The sequence below is a fragment of the Carica papaya genome, chromosome 1, assembly GCF_054855325.1.
Source record: "Carica papaya isolate Zhongbai chromosome 1, ASM5485532v1, whole genome shotgun sequence".
NCBI classification, from domain to species: Eukaryota; Viridiplantae; Streptophyta; class Magnoliopsida; order Brassicales; family Caricaceae; genus Carica; species Carica papaya.
In genome coordinates, this window is record NC_142309.1 from 12625021 (window position 1) to 12649013 (window position 23993).

Genomic DNA, 23993 nt, shown 5'->3' on the forward strand with positions numbered 1-23993 from the left:
CTAACTTAAAGAAAATACTATTAATTAATGCTATAAGAAAAATTAATAAATTCTTTGGCTTCTACTCGCCGTCTTCCTGCAGAACGGGGTCGAGAATCAAGTCTTCCTGATCTGAAATTGTTAAGTAAGGAATGAGCTACACTAGCCCAGTAAAGACATCACACTATCTCACTGTCACAAAAATAAAGGTTGGTAGAAAACAAAAAAGACCAATGGAGCATAATTTATAACAAACTCATTTATCAATAATAAAACCTTTACTGTCCACTTACTTCAGTGAGATTCATGAAAACGACCTATGTAAACAATAACATCATAAATATTATGAATTCATACATAATCTGTATTATAGTACATGTCATACTTTTGTATTTTAATCATCAGACAACAAATTTTCTCTTTTATCAACTTACTAGTATCCATGGAGATCCACAGGGGGTCCCCGCTACACGTGAACCATTCACATTAATAACTTAATTTCAGGGCCGTCCTCATATCTCGTTCGGTATGGGCGCCAAAACCATAAACCTCAATACCCTGTTCGGTATGAGAGTGAAACGGACCGTCCTCATACCCCGTCTGGTATGGGCGCCAAAACACATAAAGTCTCCATACCCCGTCCGATATGAGAGACCACATTCCCGGTAGGGTTCCCTATGAACCCGGTCCGTCCACCATCTCCCAGGATATCTAGTGAGGCTGTCGACTTATCCACTTATAAATTCACATACCATCCATATTTTTCTTAGTCTTAATTACCCAATCAACATAAATACGTAAACCAACAATGCACACCAAACAAGACAACACAACATCGAGTTCACAATAATTCAAACCATAATAGATTAAACAGTTATTCATGCATACGGAACCACAGAATAAACAATCAGATACTATACTGCATTTAAACTGTAAAATACATCAAACAGAAACAGACTGACAAATACATCAGGTTCGGGCCCTATTAACAACCTTAATTAATTATACATATCTATTAATTCATAAAATACCGTTTAATCATTTATTAAACTTTAATGTCGTGATAGGAAATAGGGTGAGGGGTCCTTACTTGTTTCGGAATCTGAAATCGAGTTCTCACTACGCCTACGGGCAGTCCCTAGATTTCCTAAATTTTTCTCCAGAAACTGAGACACACTTCCGGTACCTGTACATGTCCCAAAAAAAACTCCAAATCAGACCGAGGGCCCTTTCAGCCAATTTTGAAATTTCGGCACGGCGGTGATCCGCCTCGGGTTGGCCGTTTTCGGCCGAATTCGGTCAAACTTGCATTGTTTCCTGTGATAAAACACCCTTAGGGCCCTCGGTGGGCTAAAAAATTCTAGAAAATCGAGACTTACCGGCGACGAAGCTCTCGGGTATGACGGCTCCTCTGACACGAGTTGCGATTGGTATTTTGCTCTGGTCAACCTGTAGAGAAAAGGACGGTGGTCATAGTGGTATAAAAATTACATCGAACGGGAACTGGGAAGGGCCTCATCGGAGGCAAAAACTAAGGAAACCTGCAGCGGTGCTGCTGGATTTCGGCAGTGTTTTTCGGCTAATCGGCTGGTGATTTGACTCCGATTTGGCCACAGGAAGGCTCGACATCGAAAAACGAGCCAAGGGGAGAAATTTTACCTCGTCTGGCGGCTGAAAAATCCTCGGTGCGGCGGTGGGTGGTGGCGGCTGGGTCGTCTTCTCTGGCGAGGGTTCTGGCGGCTAGGGTTTGGGGTTGGGTGTGGATGCGATTATTTATAACATTCCCCTTTTAATCTGAGCCGTCCATCATGATTTAATCTGGACCGTCCGATCGTGATTAAATTAAAAATAAATCTGGGCCGTCCATTGTGATGCGATCTGGGCCGTCCATGCGTGATCAAATCTGGACCGTTCGCACGCATGAGATCTGGCCATCCATGCGCACTTTTGATCTGGTCCCTCCGTGCGCGCGAGAACGGATCTGGACCGTCCGATCGCGTGCACACGGATCACCCACATGTCTCCGTCCCGCGTGGCTTCCTGCGTCAGCGTCCCTACCACGCGGTGTGTCCTGGTTGGCCGGGACTGCTGACCGGGCTGCTGACGTGGCACTATTTTTCTAAATTGTGTTTTGACCCCCAGTTTTCGATTTTCTTTTCAAAAACACCAACAGAATCCAAATTTTCACAATTTTTTTTCAAAATCAATTTCAATTAAATCTCTAAAAATAATTTTACCATATTTTATTATTATTATTATTTTTATTTCTATTAAATTAAATTAAATTAAATTAAAATATTATAAGTTAATTATTAAAATAAAACAAAATTAACAAAATTTTAAATTAAATTAAAATAAAATAATAAAAGAAAAACTTTTGAATTTTAACAAAGGAAGCCAACATAGAAATTTAGAAGGAATGTCCAAAACAAGTTAATTTATCCTTAAATTCAGCTTACAGAAAATTAACACCATCGTATTCTATGTATAAAAAACGACAATAATAAATCTTTATAATTATATCCTGTTTATGCATCAACTGATAAAGAATTTAAGAACAATGATCAAAATCCAATGCACAGGATGAATAAAGATGATTGAACGCAATCTTGGGTGCAAGTGAAGTTGATGATGATGGAGAAATGATTTACCAAGTCATTTTGTTTCCCGAGATGCAAAATAAATTTATTGTTGTTAACCCTTAATTGCAATTAATGAAATTTCTCTTTTTTTTTAAATCAAATTTCTCTTTTTTTAATTAATTTTTTAAGTGTATACATAGTATATTGTCGGGATCTAATTTCCATGCATCTGACCACTGTGGGTCTTTTTCTCTAGTAAGATCTGTTGCATGTTTTCTCCCTTCAGTTGCTGCATAACCTCTTACCTTCATGCTTGCATGCAAATCTCCTCCTGGCCTCATGGTTGCATGTCAAATAGAGTTGGGCCTGCGGACCATGAGTGTTCCTTTCTTAGGCCGTGGGTTGCACATGCACAAGTGGCCGTGTGTGCAAGCCCAAGCTTGCACATATGCACAGTGTCGCATGCATACTGCGGGGGTCCTGCGTGCATGCATGCACGCGCGGGGCCTACAAGTTGGCTTGCATGCTCGGCTCTTTCTACTTGGGCTGTGGATCTTGGCTTTCTTTAACTTAGGCCAAGGCTCAGTCCTCTCGCTCTCGGGGTGGACTTTTTCACAATTCTTCAAGTCCATTAATCTTATTTGGGTCTTAAGTCTTTTGACTTGAACAAACTTGACCCATCTCTTGGAATAATCCCAATTAGAAAAAATTCAAGGATGAAATTAGTTTTCTGTTCTGAGCATTCCTCATTGATGTAAGATTACATCTCTGGAATTAATTCTAAGCTGTTTAGGATCACATCACTCCTTCAACCTAAATTTATGTTACATTCATCCTAATAACAATCTACATACCATACATGATGGCTTATGCTTCAGCAATATTAATTGTCCTTGATGTTGGGACTCAACTCATATTAGCAAATATAACAACATCATTAATGTCTGTACACACCACACCTAACCTTGTCCACCTATTCGTGTTAACTAACATATCACAATTTATTTTATATATATCTTGTCTTCTTGGACACTATTTTTGGTTTACAACATGTCAATCAATAAGCTCCATAACAAGTTTTTATGTGAGTTTCAGATTATTGATGTAGAGTTGTAATTTATGAACTAAAACATAGGGTCACACCCATCTGTTATGGTATGCCCTTATTGATTTTCACTTTACCAAATACCCGAAAATACATATAAGTATTACATTTATACATCAAAATTTACTGTTAAGGAAGTTGAGATAAGCCAATCATAGAGACCATATTCTATTGGGAGAGAAATACAGTGGACCAAGTTTCTATATATTGCTCATATAATCATAACATCTAAAGAGGTGATCAATATTTCCTTACCCATCAATACAACTAGGATAAATAATGGCCACAAGTAAGTGCCTCTGAAATAAACATCTCCTTACTAGTAAATTAATGCACTAACTGCTACACCATATGTTTTACTTTAGGCAATACTTTGTACTCCATAGCTTCTTCTAGTTTACCAAGGGCTTAGAAGTGGTAAAGACTAGTGAGAACGAGACATATTTATGCTAGGCCAACACATCTCCTAATTTTAACTCTATATACACTATTCTATTAATAGCACCAAATAAGTTTATCTAAGGATAACTTAAAGCTTAAAGGAATACTAACAATTTCATTAGTGTCCTAGGGCAAAAATAAATTATGTGTTAGGTTAGTATTATGAAATGGTGAACCTCAAATAAATAAATCCGAGACTATCTCAACCAAAGTGTTAGGAGGTTAGAAGGTCTACATTTTTCTTGAAATTTTTGTTAGCAACCAATTATCGTCCCATACTTTTATCATGCAACCATTTCTAACACACTGCTACAATCCCTCAGAAGTAATTTTCTACTAGCTAAAAGGCTTCTTCAAGTGTAGCTAGGCAAAGTCCCCATAGGGACATTAAGAAACTCCCCACTGGAAAAACACTTCTAACCTTAAGCAGTATGAAAAGTAGCAAGAATTGATCATTTAATTGTCTCTAAACTTGCTTTACCAACATCGCTTTGTTCAAACATTGAAAATTTCTAAACTTTAAACCACTTTAAAACTTAGATAAATAAAGAGGGGTGTATCTCATCCAACATATTTTTCTTACCTTTGTATTATTCTCCCATCAATAACCAACAATTAATATTTCAAACTACATAAAAATTGCTTTAGGAAGACTCAAGTACATTTAATAGAAATCAAAAGTTGGGTGCAAATAGCAATCGACCATAGTAGGAAGATTCAAGTACATTTATGAACTTCAACCAATTGGACCTGCAACAAGTTCCCAAATCTACAAGATAATTACTTATCAACGCCTTTAGAGGAAGAGATTGAGGATTTATGCAAATTAATTGATCCTAAAGCATCAAAATAAAGCTTCAATATGTTACCAATACCTTGGATCGCTAATCAAGTCACTATTCCAATTATTAGACTATTATCAGCAAATAATAAAAGAAATAGATGGAGTGGTGCATAAAGTTTTGACCCTATGATTTATCCTCTATCCTATGCCTTCATTAATATTGCTAAGAAAAATTCTACATACAAAAGAAACAAATAAAGGGAGAGAGGGTTTTCCTAACGAATACCCCTCTTCAAGTAAACAACCTGTTATGACTTCTCATCCACAAGAACACTGAATAAGTACAAAGAGACACTATTTAAAACCAGTGTGATGAAATCATAAGGAAAACCTAGTTTCAACAATATGTTCTCCAAGACAACTTAAAATGTAACGGTTCGAAATTTGAAAGAAAGTAAATGATAAATTAAGTACGGAAGCGAAATAATAGTGTTAGGTTTTACATTTTTTACACAATAATTCAGGATACCCAATAAAGTTATGAGAATAACCATTCTAAAAGAACAACTAATAATCAAAGAAATAAATAAAAAGTAAACAAACTGAACGTGTTACTCGCAACCCTCTTGTGGATCGGGTTATGGATCTTGGTTATCTTGATCTGAAATGGTTAATGAAAGAATGAGCTACACTAGTCTAGTAAGACTGACTCTTCTTCTTCGGTGGGGGGTCTGACGGCTACGGTTAGGGTTTGGTATGAAATGGAGTATTATATCTGTCTCCTTTTAATCTGAACCATCCATCGCATTTGATCTGAACTGTCCGATCGCGTTTAAATAGGAAGTGAATCTAAACCGTTCATCGCGATTTAATTTGAACCGTATGATCGCTTTAAATGGAGAACGTCCACACACACAGAAATAAATCCGGATCGTCCGATCGCAATCATGCGGATTGCCAGCGTGACCTTCGACGTGACACCATGTCAGCGTGCCTTGCCACACGGCGTATTCCAATTCATTGAAGGTGCTGACTGGGCATTCTACGTGACACATTTTTTTTAAATTGCGTTTTCACCTCCAGTTTTTGATTTTTCTTTCAAAAATAACATCAGAACCCAAATTTTCATCCATTTTTTTTTTCAAAATTGTTTTCAATTTCATACTCCACCTATTTTTCTTTATTTTCACATTAAATAAAAATTTAAAAATTATATTTATACATTAAATTTAAATATATTAAAATTAATTAAGAGTGTTACATAAAAAAAAAAAAAAAAAAAAAAAAATCAATGATAAACTTTATTAATATTCAATTCTAAAGCAAAAGATCCCTACTTAAGCTGTCTATTCTTTTTCAAGTAGACATGATCTGCTATAAGCTTATTTGCAATAAACGTAAATTGTGAGTGATTTAGAAAATAATTAACTTAGTGGCCAAAAGAACGAATGAATAAAAAAAAATATATATAAAAAGATATTTACACAATAATACGATATAATTAATAAAAATTATTTTTGGTTGAATAATTAATATTTTAATCCACAAAATTATTATTCATGGAAATTATAATAATTTAATATATTATATATTTATAATAATAATAATAATAATAATAATAAATGAAGAAAAGATGTTATAGCGTGAGAATTTTCAGTTACTCCGACCGCAAAATTCTTTTTGATGTGAAATGCACAAAACAGGCACTACAACATCAAATATTCTTAATATTTTTTTTTTTTTTTGTTTTTATAATTTTTGTTTTAAATCCTTAATTTTTAAAATAAGCATGAATTAATTAAAGTAATTTTTTAAAAGTTTACAAAAATAATTTGCTATTTTGAGTTTTTTCTATTAAAAATATTAAGTATCAAATTAATTAAAAATTTTTGATGTTATTTTCATGGTTCGTAGCAGGTGGGGGGATGAGTCACCTTTTTACACCAGACGACTTCCTCTTTTGAACCTCCTCCTCACCAACCTTGTTAAATCTATAATTTGATTTTATATTATCTTTCCTTCTAAAAAAAATACTCAAATAAATATTTTCTTCAAAATAACTTTTTTTATAACCCACACAACTCAAAACCTTTTTTGTTAATGCGATCAAAACTAAACATATAATAAATTATATAACTTACAAATCTTCCAAATTAAAGTTAATAAAAATGTGGTACCAAAATTATAAAGTTTTTTTTTTTTAGAAATAAAATTTATAATAATGAGACAAGAGAAAACCTTGCGAAGAATAAGAGGCATGGCGGGCGCCCATAAGAGTGGCCCAGAATGATGAGGAGAAACTTTTGTGTGTGGCGCCTCGGGCTGCTGACTCTGGGGATTCCATCTCCCTCCCTCCTCAATTTAATTCCTCTCTCATTCTTCCTTTTTCTTTTCTAATTTTTAAAACGAATTTTTAATTTCTTTCCATCTATATATATTACAATATTAAATCATCAACGACACGATTCTTTAAAGAGTCTCTTTTTCTGCTTCTGCTTTCTTATTTTAATTCAAGGAGCAGACCCAGATTCATTTGCATATTTTTTTGCCTTCTTTTTTGTTGTTTATCGCATCAACGAGGATTCGCTCTGAGCCTTTGGCCGGACTTCATTTTCGTAAGTTATTAATAAGTGTTTGATTTAATTTTTCTTTTTTTTTTTTTCCTGAATTCTTTCCATCTGAGTGTCGAGTTTTCTTTCAATTTTTGTAACCTGCAAGAACGTGAAGTTTGCATGGATTCTGAGAATTCCTTTTTTACTGTCTTTGAACAAACTGGTGATACAACACAGTCGCCATGTGCTCTTCTGCTAAAACATTTAAACTTGAGATTTTCGCATGAAGCAGTGTATTTTCCCTGCAAAGCGGATGGAGTGGTAAGCATTAAAAGAATGGAGCTAAACTAATAGTTTGTACTGTGATATGGTCATCGTTCTGTTTATCCAGCAACTTTGTTTCCTGTATTACTTGTATATTTCTTTTCTGGGTTTAAGCTAAAATGTTCAGTAATACTTTTTTCTGGATTATTTTCTTCTTCTTTCAACCACTTTGACGCTGATTCTGATACAAAGATGACAACATGTGTTAAACGTTTCATTGGAAGGCTCTTTGTTGGTGATTATTTACTTCTAATCTATTGTTTAGCAGAGAGATATCTATGGCAACTAGCACTGCTGCAGCTGCAGGGGGCATAAATGTTTTCCAGTATGGAGTATATCCATGCGCTGGACAAGCTTGCAGGCAAACTTCTTGGATTACCAGTTTTGCTTTGAATGGATGCATGCAGAAAGACTTCTCATGGTATTGCTTAAATCTTGGCCTTTAATTCAATTACTCCATGGCTTTTGCTTTAATATTTTGCAAGAAACTCATTTTAACTCTGGATGCTAAGATTTTGATGGGAAAATGATTTTCCTTGTCAGTATAGGCATGTTTAATTTCTTTCAATTTAGTTATAGAGTTGGTATATTGTTACACAATGAGGTAGCACTCCTTAGAGTTTTATTTCATATATGGTGTCTTCATTGCTCTTAAAGTTGCTAATCCAATTTATTTTTGAACTTCACTGTGCTAGTATTCGTTAGAAGTTCTTAATGGTTGCAGAAAGTTCCCAATTTTTTAAATTTCTGCTGGACAAGAATGCATGTGCTGTAAAGCTTGTCGTTTGGGGAATGCTGTTTTTTCTTTTTTTTACTAATAGGCTGTTAGATATTCATGAATCTTATCAAATTGTGAAAAAATGCTAATTATCTTGAATAATAACATGCTTTCCTTCCAAATAGACAATAAAAAAGTTTGTGTAAATTTTCTTGATTGTACTGAGAAATCTTTTCCTTTCCTAGATATTAAATTCAGAGAAAAAAAAGCAATTTTTTGATGTTCTATTGATCTTAAGCTGTTTATCTTCATATTTCTTTGGTGTTTTCTTCCAGGTCACGTGGAGTATCTAAGTTTTTAAAGATCCAAAGGAGTAGTGTTTCCTTGTATCCTGGTGGTGAAAACTTGAAGTCCCACAGGACAGTTGTCGCATCATCTTGCCTTGGGGATGGTTCCACAAAATATTATGATTTTGTTGTTATTGGTAGTGGAGTTGCTGGTCTCCGTTATGCCCTTGAAGTTTCAAAACATGGATCTGTTGCTGTGATTACCAAAGCGGAGCCTCATGAGAGCAACACAAACTATGCCCAAGGAGGTGTTAGTGCTGTGCTATGCCCATTGGATTCTGTTGAGAGTCACATGCAGGACACTATTGTAGCAGGTGCTTATCTATGTGATGAAGAAACCGTCAGAGTAAGTTCATCAAATTATCTTACATATTAACCTTTCCATCAATCATACTTTTTTACTGGAACTTTCCTTCTGAAGAATTAGAAATTCAATTAGATGGGAACAAGTCAAATTGAAATATATATGGGCTATGGCATCGTAAAACTATAGGAGATCAGTTGATTGTATCTCATAAATTGGGTTGAAAGGTAAATCATGGTTGGTTTCCTGGAATCTCCCTTATATTTTTTCACATTATACAAAAAAAAATGGCCTTGCTTATGTGGATGAAAGTCAATGTAAAACTATTAATATGCATGCTGAGTTTTTATAGAACTTGAACAAGCAAGTAATTGCATTTTTTTGTAACCTGTGATGTGATGTATATTAATTAAGTGTGACTAGCAGCTCTCTGTTCTGTACTATTTATGAGTTCTCCTGAGTTTCGTTTGTTTGCCTAGGTTGTGTGTACGGAAGGACCTGACAGGATAAGAGAACTGATTGCTATGGGTGCCTCATTTGATCATGGCGAGGATGGAAACTTGCATCTAGCTAGAGAGGGGGGGCACTCTCATCACAGGATCGTTCATGCTGCTGATATGACTGGAAGGGAGATTGAGAGGGCTTTATTGGAGGCAGTTATCAATGATCCCAATATTTCCATGTTCAAGCATCATTTTGCAATTGATTTGCTTACTGCTCAGGTAAACTCTCCTCTTCTTTGTTTGTAGTAGAGATTTTTGTTTTCACTGCGTACTTTACTATTATGGTTCCTAGGTTGGGATGTAGTCACGGGGATTAGTAGGACGTTTGAAAGATGTTAACTATGATGTAAGAAAAGGGCTTTTTAGGAGAGAAGCCAATGATATTAAGTTTAGGAAGCAACTCATAAACTTTTGGGATAAAAATTATGCTTATTCTTTTCATTATATCGACAATATAAAGAATACTGCTGAATACAAGGATTTCAGTAACTATCCGGTAGAAGGAAACTCCCAACACCCAATAAAAAGATTTTGCTTGTAGTCCCATGGCCTAAGCAACTTAAGAAGGTTCTTTTGTATGCAAATCCCTGGGGAAACTTGCTTGGCAAGTTTCTTGATTGGGTTTGAACAATCATTCTTTATAGGATCTTGTCTTGTACTCTTGTTCTTGAATGATCCGATGATAACAGCCTTATGATACCATTCCAGATTCCCAACAACCTCTTTGGCAACATAAACTATCTAGACAGAAATTGAACAGCTGCTTGCGTGTCACTGGCATCTGAAGTTGTTTTGGCATCAGGAGAGTTTATCATTGATGCGGATGTTCCCTCTAGAGGAAACGGCACATGCTGCCTATGCACCTTCCTAGATTGCACCAGCTGCCCCAGCGTAGTATCATGCCTCCCTCAGTTTTTTAAAAGAATTTTTATCCTTGTTCAAGCTGCCTTGCTGATTGGCCGTAAATACCACTCTATACATTTCTCTCCGCACTTAATATCTGGCCGAATCATCCTGATACATTTCTAGGAGTAGCTCTAATTATTGCCAGAAGGTTCAAAAATCTTCATAACAACCTGGTTCAGATGCATATCTTTTATGGTCCCAAGTTTGGGATCTTGTTACGCGTTTAGCAGTATGTTTGATTTTAAGATAATGATAAGATGGCTCGTTAAGAATAGCTCAATGATATTTAAGTTTAAGAGGAAACTCAAAACTTTTGGGATAAAAGTGCTGCTTATCCTTGTCATCCCTTGGTCTAGAAATAGTGCTGAACACAAGGAGACATTTCAGTTACTACCTAGTAAACAGAAGTTATTGTCCCAATTAAAAGAAACTACTGAATATAAGCAAAATTGAAAGTAACTGAAGTGAAGTAAATGCTGCAGATAAATATGATTAAACAAAGATGAAAGCTGATCTAATCAAACTACCCCTGCAATCTCGTACCTTATTTATGAACAAAAATGAGCTGCTTATATAAACTCCCACTAAAAGGAATAGCCTAGTTAGTCTACCTTAATATCTTGCTTATGAGATGTTTGAACTCATAACATTTATAAACCACTTCCTATGGAGGCTTTCAGTTTTAGCTGTAATTTGCCTTCTCAAGATATGAAGCACAAGAAGTATGTTGAAGGTTTTAGTTTCTCTCTCTTCATGTGTAAATTTAGCTGTAATTTTCCTTCTCAAGATATGAAGCACAAGAAGCATGTTGAAGGTTTTAGTTTCTCTCTCTTCATGTGGATTTGGAATTGTTAAGCTTAATACGATCGAATATTGAAGTGCATTTTTTTCTTGAGTTGCAGAATGGTTTAGAAACAGTCTGTCATGGTGTTGATGTTCTGAATACTGAGACACAAGAGGTGACAGTGGACCTTCCTTCTAAGTTATTCAAGTTTTATTTGGCATCATTATTCAAAAGAAACTTAATACTACAACCAAACTGTTTACCATCTAACCAACTCTATATTCCAGGTGATTCGATTTATTTCAAAAGTGACCTTACTTGCTTCAGGTGGAGCAGGTCATATCTATCCATCAACCACAAATCCTCCGGTATTCTTGCTTCTTTTGCTGTAATTTCCATTTGATTTGTTCGCTCATATGAACTCAAGATGAAGTCTAGTTACCTTCTTTTATTCCCATATGTGTATCTTCTTCCTACTTTAATTCATGGTATGGTAATGTTCTTTAGGTAGCCACTGGAGATGGAATCGCTATGGCTCACCGAGCTCAAGCTGTAATTTCTAATATGGAGTAAGTAAACAGAAATGAAATTTTATCAGAAAGTGAAATCTCTTCTTCTCATCATTGCCCATGCTCTTTTATCTCATTATCGAATCCCATAATGCTGTATGGCATGATAAATACAACAATGCCAAAATTATTACTAGAGTTCGTTTTTTAGGACACTGCAATGTCATGAGTTGTCATTCTTTGTCAAAAATGTATTTTTAGTGCTGTTATTTATCTTGAATTATTTAAAATAATTTTGTTTTCACCCTGCTTCTGATAGCTGGATAGCAATCTAATTTGATACAAAGTTGTATGGGGTCTGTCGACATGGGAGATATTCATACAATGAAGTTGAACCACTTTCTTTTTGCAAGGGGTAGAATTACCTGCAGTTTTTTCTTTCCTTTCTGGAATTGGAATTTATAGATCTCTTTGTGTCCTCTTTCATCAGATTTGTTCAGTTCCACCCAACTGCCCTAGCTGATGAAGGCCTTCCCATCAGGCCAAGCAAGACTCGAGAAAATGCATTTCTGATCACTGAAGCTGTAAGGGGTGATGGAGGCATCCTCTATAATTTAGGCATGGAGCGGTTTATGCCTTTGTATGATGAGAGAGCTGAGCTGGCTCCTAGGGATGTGGTGGCAAGAAGTATAGATGATCAGCTTAAGAAGCATAATGAGAAGTATGTGCTACTTGATATATCTCACGTGCCAAGAGAAAAGGTTCTGTCCCACTTCCCCAACATAGCTGCTGAGTGTTTGAAATATGGCCTTGACATAACTTGTCAGCCAATTCCAGTAGTTCCTGCTGCCCATTACATGTGTGGGGGAGTCCGAGCTGGCCTACAGGGAGAGACCAATGTGCAGGGCCTTTTCGTAGCAGGTGAGGTTGCCTGCACAGGTTTGCATGGAGCAAACCGACTTGCTAGCAACTCATTGCTTGAGGCTTTAGTTTTTGCCCGAAGAGCAGTGCAGCCCTCAATATATCACATGAAGAGTTCTAGCCTTGATCTGAGTGCTTCCAATTGTTGGGCACGACCTGTTGTGCCTATGTCACTTGGGAATGACATGTTGCACAAAATGTTAAGGATGACAAGGGAAGTGAGGAGAGAGCTGCAATCAGTTATGTGGAAATATGTGGGGATTGTTCGGTCAACAATACGGCTACAAGATGCAGAGCAAAAAATTGGTGAATTAGAGGCTAAATGGGAAACATACTTATTTGAGCATGGATGGGAACAGACAATGGTTGCACTTGAAGCTTGTGAGATGAGGAACCTCTTCTGTTGTGCAAAGCTGGTGGTGAGTAGTGCCCTTGCTAGGCAGGAAAGCAGGGGGCTTCACTACACAATTGATTATCCTCACGTGGAGGAAAGTAAGAGGCTACCAACTGTCATTTTTCCTTCTTCTCCGGCAAAGACTACATGGAGTTCACGACAGCTGCATAGGCAGCCCCTGTGTTAGGAAGTGCAGGGTGTGTTTCTAAATTTTTTCTGCCAAAACTTGTATCCCTCAATAATCATTTGTTACTTTGAAAATTTTATATGGAAAACCCTTCAACAAAGCATGGAATGCTGCAGAACTTTAGCACATAATGAAGGAATATCACCAGGATTGCTTTTTCCTCTTTTTCCATCTTCAATTTTTGCGAGCAATTTTTGGTTTGATTTAGTGCAGCTCGCTCTAACTTATAGATTCAAGATTAGTTAGCAGTTTATGTAATTCGAATATGAATATACGTTTTTCTGAGACCATAGACATTGTTATGTCAGAACTGAGGCAATATGCATCTGATATCTGCTGCATGGCTAAGGATGAGCACTACTTCTCTTAGTGTTTATGTGTATGATTGTTAGTTTCTGTGCTCAGAAAATGGTGTACATCAATTTGTTTTCTCTCTCTTTGCTTAGTTCCAAAGGATATTGATGTGGTTCATGTTTCATAGGAACTGGAATTTAAACAGGTCCTATGACTTCACTTGTAAAGATGATGAACCAGATCATTCACTGGGCTCACACAAAGTAGTTAAGCAATGGGTCTATAGTTGCAGAGTTCCTACTGCAGAATGTATGTTTGAAGTCCTGAGAAAGCTTTTCGATTAGTGGTTTACAATTCGTCAAAATACAGTTATCAGAGTTGTTTTCATAAAATTAACATATAAAGCTTTTTAAGCAAGTAGCTGTAGAATGCACTTGGAATTTCGGAAGTACCACAGGTATGGCTATATGCTAAACATATAACAAACTAATTGCTAAAAGTTGTGGATTAATTTGTCTGTTCTATAGTTGTTTGTGTACTTGAAAATGCCACCTCATAGATTTCAGGCCAATGGTTCTCTCAACCGCCCAGAGGTGTTATATTCAGTGAACCATGGGTGGCCCTTGCCATGAGGATCAAGAATCAAGAATTCAATTCCTATTCATTGAAGACACAAGGTATCTTGCATTAAATTATTCAAGGGCTTCTCTCTTTTCCTTGTATCTAGAAAGAAACATCCAAAACTTGCAGTGTCATGGCTAATAATATTAGGTGGTATTGATGGTCTTCTTATCTGTTTGAATTCTTTGCAGAAGGTTATGAACTCTGTACTGATTCTGTGTGCTTGTTTTGGTTTTGAGATTAGCAGGAGACACTAAAGCAGAAATTGGCAGCATTTTGGGGAGATGTGGGTTCCCAGCAATATATAATTTTGGGGATTCAAATTCAGACACAGGAGCAATCTCTGCAGCTGCTAGAGAGGTTCTTCCACCAAATGGTGAAATCTTCTTTTGCGAAACCTTCAGGAAGATTTTATGATGGTCGTCTAATTTTTTATTTATAGCTAAGTTAATACAGCTTCATTTTCATTTTATTGCCGACTATCATAGGTTTCCACTGCATATCTTGTCATTTGTCTCATTTTCTAACCTTACCATCTTTGCAGCGCTATAGAAGCCCCTTTCTGAAGGAAAATTTTCCTTCATGGGCATCATATGTTTGCATTATTGAATTTATTGGCACCATAAGATATGGAGTATCATTGTTCATTTTCTGCAAAGAACTTAAACTCATTGTTTGGTGCAGCTGAAAATCTGCAGTTGCTATCCCTGATACTTGCTTGGACTTGTTTGGAGCAAATTTTAGGTGTAGTGCCAATTTTGCAACTGGTGGCTCATCCATTCATTCAGGCGGCTATAGCCCTATTCGTCTTGCAAGCTTACCAGTTCATTCACTTCAAAACTCATAGCACGGCTCTATATAATCGACTTATCTTGAATAGTAAGTTAATTCACCTGCATCTCTGCATTTTCTCCCACATTGTGCCATTGTTGTAGTAGTGAAGGCGTGGTTGCAAGTGCTGTAAAATCTCTAATCTCTCTTACATATTTGGTATTATATATATTTTAACGAGTGGCAGGTAAACTTGTATTTTGACTTTAGATTAACCAACATCATTCAAAAGCAGCCTTCCTAGCCCTGATGGTTTCTCAAAAGCTATATTCATACTGGATATCAGCCAAAATGATGTCGCCTAAGGTTTTGAATTCAATAGGCAGCTGAAGAACGAACTATATTGGTTGGAAGACACAACTCCTAAGGCAGACTACTCATATTAATCAGCAATGCTAAGAAAAATGGAAGATAACTAACAACAAGTCCATCTCGCCTTATTACCAACATGAGATTAGTCTCTTGATATATATATATATATGTATGTATGTGTTTATATCTCCATCTGTTTATACAGGTGCAAGTAGAAATTTTCACTAACCAAGCTAGCTTGGGGGGGGAGCTTGTATTGTGATGGTGGCAGGTGTTTTAGATCCATTTAGCTTCTGCTATGGTAAATACCATGCGTATTTTATTGGTTGTGGAAGAGGAGATGATCCTTGTAAAAATCCGTCTGTGTATATTAGCTGGGATGGCATACACTACATTCTTAATCCTCTTCTCACAGGTGAAGTCTGCAGTTAGCCCTGTTAGCACTAGTAATCATTCATTATTACAATTTAAATTTAAAAAAGGGAGAAAAACTAAAATAGGAAAATGACGGAATACATTGCGATAGCATAGATTGAGTAATTATTATATGAAAAATTTGAAGTAATAATTATATATATATATATATATGTAAATTACGTTGGCAGAACACATGCGAATAATTGTTTTAATGAAAAGTAAATTAAGATAAAATGAAATGAGTTAAAGGTTAAAATTTTACAGCCTTTATTTTTGTTAATAATCAAATTTAGTCTAATCATGCTTTCCTACGATTCTAATAGATGTCGTTGTTTTTATATTATTTAGTAACATTTTTTATTTATTTTGTGGTGTGTCAACTCATTCTTGTGTATTAAAAATAAAATATTTCCCAATTTAATTAAAATGAACAATTTATAAATATCATACCTTAAATACTTTATTATAAAATTAAAAAAAAAAATCTTATTACTATTAATATTTGATTATTGGATTTATCGACTTTTGAACCTCCCAATTTTGTCATGTTCAATGTATTATCCGGCAAAGTCAATCAAACTGCAAAGTCAAAGTCAATCCATGTTACTTTTTGACAAATCCCACTGGCTTAACAAATTAAAATAAAACATCTTTTCTCATCTTCCCCGTCTTTCGCGCTGTAGGATGTCTCCCCTTAAAACGCTGCGTTTTCACGTATATAAACTCTCATTACATCTAGTCCTACGCGCAACGCAAGACTGAATTGATTAGTCTTTGCTTGAGTTCTTACACGTACACCATCGTCTTTCTCTTTCACACACCGCCATGGCCACCGACGCCTTTTTTCTCTCTTCTCTCGCTGCTTTCTTCTTGCTTCTACGTTTAACAGCTGCAACAGGTAGATCACAAGAGAGATGCGGCTTCCCGGCGATATACAACTTCGGTGACTCAAATTCGGACACTGGAGCGATATCAGCGACATTATCCGAGATTCTTCCTCCAAATGGTGAATCCTTTTTTGGAAAACCTGCAGGCAGGAACTGTGATGGTCGTCTTATCATAGATTTTGCAGGTAAAGATAATAAAGCTACTATTACTTTCTGTTTTTTTTTTTTTTTTTTTTTTTCCTTTCTATAACACCTCCAAATAGATGGAATTAGGTTGTGTACGGAAGAAATGAGCGATTAAATTCCTTTCTTAGTTGAATTCTATGAGGAGTTTATCAGTTTTTCTTACTTTGATTAGGAACTTGTAAAATAAAGTTTTATGTACTTTTGGTTCTGCATTTCTAGTCTTGCGTATTTCGAGTATGTTTTTATTTTTCCATAGTTACTTGTCTCTTAAATCAGTTTAGTTCATTTTTAAATTTCACTAATTTGGTACTAGTTTGAAATGTATGATTTTCAATTTTGAATTTAACTTAGAATTCATTTGGAATTGAGTTTTTATATTCGCTAAAATTCTGAATAAAAAGAAGCTAAGATTTAAAAATTAATCCCATAATTTTATTGAAACTCACAGTTCCAAACACTCTCTAAAGTTAATATTGGAAGATTAAGTGGTGCTTGATTGTTGTTGCTTACTTATGATGAAAGCTTTAAGGATTCTTGGCTTATGCATTCATAAATTAGTTGGGGTCTTTCCAATTTAGTTTTGTGAAAGCTATTTTGGAGGCAACAACTAGTTTATTAAATTAGGAAAAAGGATTTGTTTGTTTTTTAGAATGATCATAAACATTCTTCCTGGAAAGTTCCATGTCTGTTAGCCATTCAATCAAAAAAGAAGATCAAATGGAAGGGAACTTAAAATATAGTAGGAACTTATGGGATGGCTTTCTCTCTCTTTCACTAGCTGGTCATGTCTAGGTGACATAAATGTTAACAACAAGAAAAGATAAAGAAGCTACCATCCTAATCTTGCTGCAGTAAATAAGTTGCCAAAACTCTGTCTTTTGTAAAGGAGCAACCCTAATTTTTGTTTGTTACAACAATTGTATTCATGTGTATTTTATACATGTATAGATGCATAAACATTTTCATTGGCTTTTCCATGCAGCTGAGAACCTTGGTTTACCATATCTGAGTCCATACTTAGATTCAGTTGGAGCAAATTTCAGGCATGGTGCAAATTTTGCTACTGGCGGCTCATCCATTCGCCCAGGCGGTTTTAGCCCATTTGATCTCAGCATTCAAATTTCTCAATTCATACAGTTCAAAGCTCGCACTATTGCTCTATATAATCAGCTCAGTCCTGACAGTTAGACACATTCCCATTTCTTGTTTATTTATTTCCATTATAAGACTTTTAACTTTCAGCATCCTGGCAAGACCTATAAAATTTTCAAGTTAATATGGTGCATGTGGACCATAAGGTGCTCAATTTGGGTACTAGATTCTTGAGAGCTATTAAATGAGTTTGGCTACTTGTGTCCAGGAACAATGCCCCCATTCAAAAGTGGCCTCCCTAGGCCAGAGGACTTCTCAAAAGCTCTTTACACTTTTGATATTGGACAAAATGATATTGGTTATGGTCTTCAACACGGTACAGATGATCAAGTCCAGGCATCATTTCCGGACATCTTAAATAAGTTCTCTGATGCAGTTGAGGTATCCGATACATTGTAATGGTCATTGATTAAGTGCTGGTTTTCGTTGTTTTGCCGACAACTAGTCAATTTATCGTGGTTCATCTTTACAGCTGCTATACAAGGAAGGAGCAAGATTCTTTTGGGTACATAACACAGGTCCATTTGGATGCTTGCCTTATAATATCATCTACTATTCATTAAAACCTAACAACCTGGACCGGAACGGATGTGTGATACCACAAAATGAGTTATCTAAGGAGTTCAATAGGCAGCTTAAGGAGAAAGTATCTTGGTTGAGGACAAAACTCTCTCAAGCAGTATTCACTTACGTTGATGTTTACTCAGCCAAGTATTCAGTAATTAATGATGCAAAGAATCTAGGTAACTTCTACTGTTTTAGCAAACATGGTCAGATGTTTTTTTTTGTTCCACACCGAATCATTCAAGCTAATACCCTGGAATTCATATGCTTCTGATCTAATACGAAATTCTGATGGCAGGTTTTGTTGATCCATCGACTTTCTGCTGTGGCAGTTACTATGGATACCATATTGATTGTGGAAAAAAGGCTGTAGTGAACGGAACAGTTTATGGTAATCCATGTGACCATCCAGCAAGTCACATTAGCTGGGATGGCATACACTATAGTCAGGCTGCAAACCAGTGGATTGCAAATAGAATCTTCACTGGCTCTTTTTCTGAGCCACCTGTTCCAATTTGGGGGAGCTGTCGTGATTCGAGCAATGTACGATCATGATACTAATACCTCATTTGCTTACAAAATACTGCATTTTGAAGAATAACTGAGTGATATTGGCCACCTTCAGCTTTTCTTTTCTTGGAAGAATATTTCACATAATTGTATCCCAGTCTGATCCTCTGCGTATTTGTTGTAGTTTCTGACATATGATGTCAGAAGTAGATATTACATACCTGAATAGGGCAAGTTATTTATATTAATGTATTACTCTCTGCTCTGGCAGGTCTCCTTTGGCGCATTTAGCTCTAAAAATCTGGATAGGAAAGTGGGTATGGAAGTTTCACTATTTATATTGTTGCTTTCTCTATATTTATAAGAAGAAAAAAATCAGTTTCTTCTTTAAACCTGGAAAGTTATTTCAGCATTTTTACTGTCTTTTGTTGATTTTACCTGGGAAATTTTTGCTAAAGAACCTAAAAACAGAAATTTTTACTGTGTTGTTTTCAGATTATTCCCATTGGGTATGAAATAACCTAAAACAGGATTTTTTTATGAATGTTATCTGGAATCACGATCCGATAAATCATAGTAGCAGGATAAATACTGGGAGTTTGTTTTTATGAAGGTCAGTGATGGTTCAGGTTATACATGGTTCATGAATTTGAGTTGAGTATAGAAGTAACCATGACAATTCCATATAGGCCTTCGCTTGTTCTCTACCCTCAATCAGTTCAACTTTTTTATTTGTGCATTTGTGGTTAGTTGTGAGGTCAAGTGTTTCTTTAACTGCAGGCAGCTATCTACTTAGCTTTGAAAGAAGGAAAATGCAGAGGATATTATCTTTTAAACCTTCCACCCATGAGAAGATAATGAAATCCCACCATTTCTTCATTGAGAATGAGAAGAAGAAGAATATGAGAAATAAATTTCGACAATTCAATAAACAAATGATTTGATTATACATTCAACTTAACCTCCGAAAACAAGTACATCCTCGCTCTTGTTATTATAACTTCCAGAAAATTTCTCTAACAAATAAGTTTTTTAACACTTTTTCTTTACATGTGTGCTTCTATTTTATGATACTTGAATCTCACCATCTTTTATAGTATAAGTGTTGGTGTCTAAGAGGGTTACAAGTGATCTAGATTTTCTGTTTCGGGTTCTGCCTGCTTCTTTCAACAGCTCAGCAAGCCTTCTTTTCTCATCATCCACATCAGGATTAGCAGTTCCAAGCTTCTCCTCTCTCATCCCAACCATATATTCTAGAATTTCAATTGCATCATCTAACCTGTAGGATTTACAAACAAGACAAAAAATATAAAGGTGAATTGCAAAACAAAAATATAAGTTAAATGCAATAGAGTATACCTTCCCATTGCATCATATGTGCCAGCTAGATTGCTGTACACTCCTAAGGTGTCAGGATGATATGGTCCATATTCCTTCTCCAATATATTCCTTGCCTCTTCAAACAGATCAGCTGCTTCATTTATGGCATATCTCTGAACACATGCAAGTCCCATTTGGTTCAAAGCAATCCCAAAGAGTGCAGATTTTTTCTCTCCGCAGGCTCGGAACTTAGAAACAGCACTCTTTAAGGTGTTATAACACTCATTGAAGTTCCCAATCATGTAATACATTACTCCCATCTGTGCCTCTATGCCTGCAACTGTGCTTTGTTGTCCTGGAGCATCTTGATATACCTTTAAAGCCTTCTTGAGGAACTTCAGTGCATGATCCAGTTCATTCATGGACTGAAAAATGGCAGAAATGTCAATTAGGCCACTGGCAATCTCTTCTGCAGGAATGCCAGGATTAGGTTTTTGATAAATACGGAGTGCATTTTCACAGTAGGACTTGGAATCTCTTAATTTCCCTATTTTGTTGTATAAATCAGCCAAGCGAACAAAGACTGAAGCAACTGCTGGGTGGTTTTCTCCTTTGGCTGACTTGAATACCGTCAAGGCTTTCTGATATGCGAAGATTGCCTCATCAAACCGAGTCAATGACAAGTATGAATCTCCAATGCTGCAGTCAATTGAAGCAACATCTACTTCTTGTCCGTGGGCAGCCATTGCCATGCTTGCTAAAACATAATGCTCGAGAGCAGCGTCATGGTCCCCTTTTGAGTCACAAATAAGTCCCATGAGTCTCCTGTCTGTTGCTTCTTCCGCAGAAGCAGGTGAACCCTTCCCTCTATGGATGTCAAGAGCCATCTGGCAAAGTCTCTCTGCCTCATCAAATTGCAATGCTTGAACGTGAACCTCCGCTATATATTGACAAGTCTCAGCGACTCGATGATCAGTTTCTCCGAGGACTTGCCTTTGGATTTCCAAACCTGCTGTGTAACACAGTATAGAGTTCTCAGTCTGACCGAGAACACCATAGGTGTCACCTAATTGCATACAGCCAGCAAACTTGGCCAGTGCATGATTTTGGCCATCTTCAATTACCGGAATGTCAATTGATCGTTCAAGAACCGGAATTGCCTCGGTGTGTTGGCCTAAGCTGCAGTGTATGGCTGCCAGAATATGCAAAGACATAACCAGCTCTAAACTGGGTTTCCCATTTGCACATATCTCCAAGGATTTTGTTGCTCGTTGAGCCAATTCAAGTGCCTTCTTCAGGTTTTCACCAGAAGAAATCATGTCTTTTGCCTGTTTAAGTAAAAATCGCCCAAGGTCAGGATTGTTTAGACCTGCATCAACAGGACTATCAAGTCTGCTCTGCAACTTTCCTCCTTGCAAGCCAAAATTCTTTTGCTTCTTCATAGCGGATCCTGCATTTGGCTTTCTTGCATTCTTCTCTTCTCGCTTATTGACTGAAGGTTTTCCGTGAAAGGATTTGCTATTAGGACTTGATTTTGCCGGAACTTCAGGCTCCAAATTAAAGCAAGAAGACCGGTTCTTCTCCTCTGTAGCAGCCCTTCTAGTATTCCTTGATTCATTTTCTTTCTTGGGTGTCAAGTCACCAACATTACACTCTTCCTTATTCTCCATCACAACCTCTTTTGTGATCTCCACTCCTACATCACCAACAAGATGGCGTAACTCAGAATCAATCATGGATTCCTCGCCACATGATTCATAACTAGCCCTCGAAGGGGATTGATCAGAACTCTGCATCTCACACACGTTGTAATACAGCTGCTCAATTGAGGTTTCTGCTGCAGCATCAATGGCTAGATCAATGGAGTCACTGCAAGGACTCTGTGGACTCGATGGACTTGTTGGTGATCTTTGAGTATTTAAACTGTCCTTATATGGTCCATAGTTTCCATTAGGCTCCTCTCCTCTTTCCGCATCCATGATTAGTCCAGGCATTGCACTGAAGAAGAAGAAGAAGAAGAAGAAGAAGAAGAAACCAGTCAAAAGCCAAAACCTTGAAAAAGTGCTAAGCTCATCCAAAATGCGAATAATAAGAGAAACATTCAAATGGAGAATTCAAAAAGACAATTAAACGTGGAAAACTGAAAACCTGAACTGCACTTACACTTTCTTTTTGATGATTAATGAATCTAAAAACGTTAAAACAGTAGGAATCACAGTAAGTTAAATGATAATTAATGTCACCATAAAATTTCCCATCATATGCAAGTCCGACGCATCTGTTGCCAAGTTCTGGTTTGGAAAATTGCCAGAGTGCTTTCCATTCTCAACTAATAACCAAAAAATCACAGCAATGGATAAATTCCACTAAAACAAACCTGTATCCTCCTAAACCACGTTATTTCATTTTCACATGCCAGAAAAAAACCCAGAGAGAAAAAACAAGGAAAAGAAAGAACCCCAGAAGTAAACAAAATGCATTAAATGATAAGAAGGAAAGAGAGAATGCTGGAAGAAAATGCAAATGACTGAAAGTAAATGAATAAACTGGAACCTGTACCTCAATAACTCAGTTCCCTTCTCTGGGTGCTTGTTTATTATGTGAAGATATATGAAGGGAGCGATGGTATATATATATATTTATATATATATGTGTGTGTGTGTGTATTTATGGATATACATAAGGGTATAATAGATCCAGAAGCGGAGAAGAGAGACACGATGGAGAAAAGAAAGATGGCAAAATGGGTATTAACGAAAAAATTAAAACAAGAATAATAATTGAAGATAATACAGATAACATGTGTATGTATAGGTTGTAGGAGGTGGAATGTTGAAGCAATAAGGAAGGCGACTTCTCCCCCACCCTTCTCTTTCTCATCAACAGCTAATTTTATTTTCCATTTTTTAATTATTTTATTTTGATGGTTCTCCCAATATTCTCTCCGCTATGGGAATTGAAAAATGGCGCCACTAACGGCCTTTCAACGCGAGAAGCTGGTGGGGGACAAAGTTCACGGGACGGCCTCGTGACACGGAAAACCCTCAAGGCTTATTGGGCACTCGCCACGTGGAATAGTAAAAAGGTTCGGACTCTTTTATCTGACAGGAGTTTTGATCGTACGGTTGACAGACTCCACGTGGACCACATCATATCATTCCAGCTACGTCCCGCCTGTTTGGGCCCACTATGGTCTCCCTTTTGTGTTTGTAGGCCCAAAAAAAGGTCGGGCCCACACTAAGTCAAAACTTGGTTTGGGTGAATGTAGCATCAGTGGTTGGTGGGTCAATAAGTTTTATTTCCAAAGCTAATATATAATTGAAAATTGAAATATTAAAATATTAAAAGATGGAATAGGAATATATTTTTAAAAGGAAAAAATTAAGTAGGATTGGATCATGTTAAGATTTAATTTAAATTGGGTAAGGTTAATATTTAATTATATGCACGTCCAGTCAAATTTGTGCTGAAAAGTAAAAAACTTCTCTGAATTTGTTCTGATTATATTATGTATTTACTTTTAATTAAATATATATATTTTATATATATATATATATGT

General features: G+C 36.3%; 4 protein-coding genes across 16 annotated transcripts; 3 read left to right on the forward strand and 1 right to left on the reverse strand.

Moving 5' to 3' along the window:
* The first annotated feature begins 7145 nt into the window (after positions 1–7145).
* Positions 7146–13504, forward strand: AO (L-aspartate oxidase). Of its 5 annotated transcripts, none has more exons than XM_022044510.2 (9): positions 7146–7506; positions 7610–7764; positions 8033–8188; positions 8821–9178; positions 9616–9858; positions 11448–11504; positions 11617–11697; positions 11837–11898; positions 12329–13504. In XM_022044510.2, the coding sequence occupies exons 2-9, from the start codon at positions 7727–7729 to the stop codon at positions 13338–13340; spliced, it is 2007 nt and encodes a 668-aa protein (XP_021900202.2). In that variant the 5' UTR covers positions 7146–7506; positions 7610–7726; the 3' UTR covers positions 13341–13504. The 5 variants fall into 5 exon arrangements, with proteins under 5 accessions (XP_021900202.2, XP_088076052.1, XP_088076067.1 ...); XM_088219926.1 differs by having other exon boundaries at positions 7681–7764; XM_088219941.1 differs by having other exon boundaries at positions 7681–7764; positions 8036–8188.
* Positions 13505–13641: 137 nt separating this feature from the next.
* Positions 13642–15870, forward strand: LOC110816356 (uncharacterized). Of its 9 annotated transcripts, none has more exons than XM_022044512.2 (4): positions 13642–14311; positions 14495–14631; positions 14940–15134; positions 15297–15870. In XM_022044512.2, exons 1-4 carry the CDS (start codon positions 14247–14249, stop codon positions 15299–15301), a joined length of 402 nt encoding a protein of 133 aa, XP_021900204.2. In that variant the 5' UTR covers positions 13642–14246; the 3' UTR covers positions 15302–15870. The 9 variants fall into 9 exon arrangements, with proteins under 9 accessions (XP_021900204.2, XP_088076076.1, XP_088076093.1 ...); XM_088219950.1 differs by having other exon boundaries at positions 13642–14091; positions 14194–14311; positions 14940–15870; XM_088219967.1 differs by having other exon boundaries at positions 13642–14091; positions 14194–14311; positions 14500–14631; positions 14940–15870.
* Positions 15871–16543: 673 nt separating this feature from the next.
* Positions 16544–19400, forward strand: LOC110816373 (GDSL-like Lipase/Acylhydrolase superfamily protein). The gene is made up of 5 exons (XM_022044530.2): positions 16544–16887; positions 17871–18071; positions 18249–18421; positions 18513–18783; positions 18903–19400. Exons 1-5 carry the CDS (start codon positions 16641–16643, stop codon positions 19157–19159), a joined length of 1149 nt encoding a protein of 382 aa, XP_021900222.2. The 5' UTR covers positions 16544–16640; the 3' UTR covers positions 19160–19400.
* Positions 19401–20017: 617 nt separating this feature from the next.
* Positions 20018–23360, reverse strand: KLCR2 (Tetratricopeptide repeat (TPR)-like superfamily protein). Its single transcript, XM_088219988.1, has 3 exons — positions 22994–23360; positions 20474–22432; positions 20018–20393 (listed from the first exon to the last, which is right to left on the reverse strand). Exons 2-3 carry the CDS (start codon positions 22426–22428, stop codon positions 20180–20182), a joined length of 2169 nt encoding a protein of 722 aa, XP_088076114.1. The 5' UTR covers positions 22429–22432; positions 22994–23360; the 3' UTR covers positions 20018–20179.
* Positions 23361–23993: the final 633 nt, after the last annotated feature.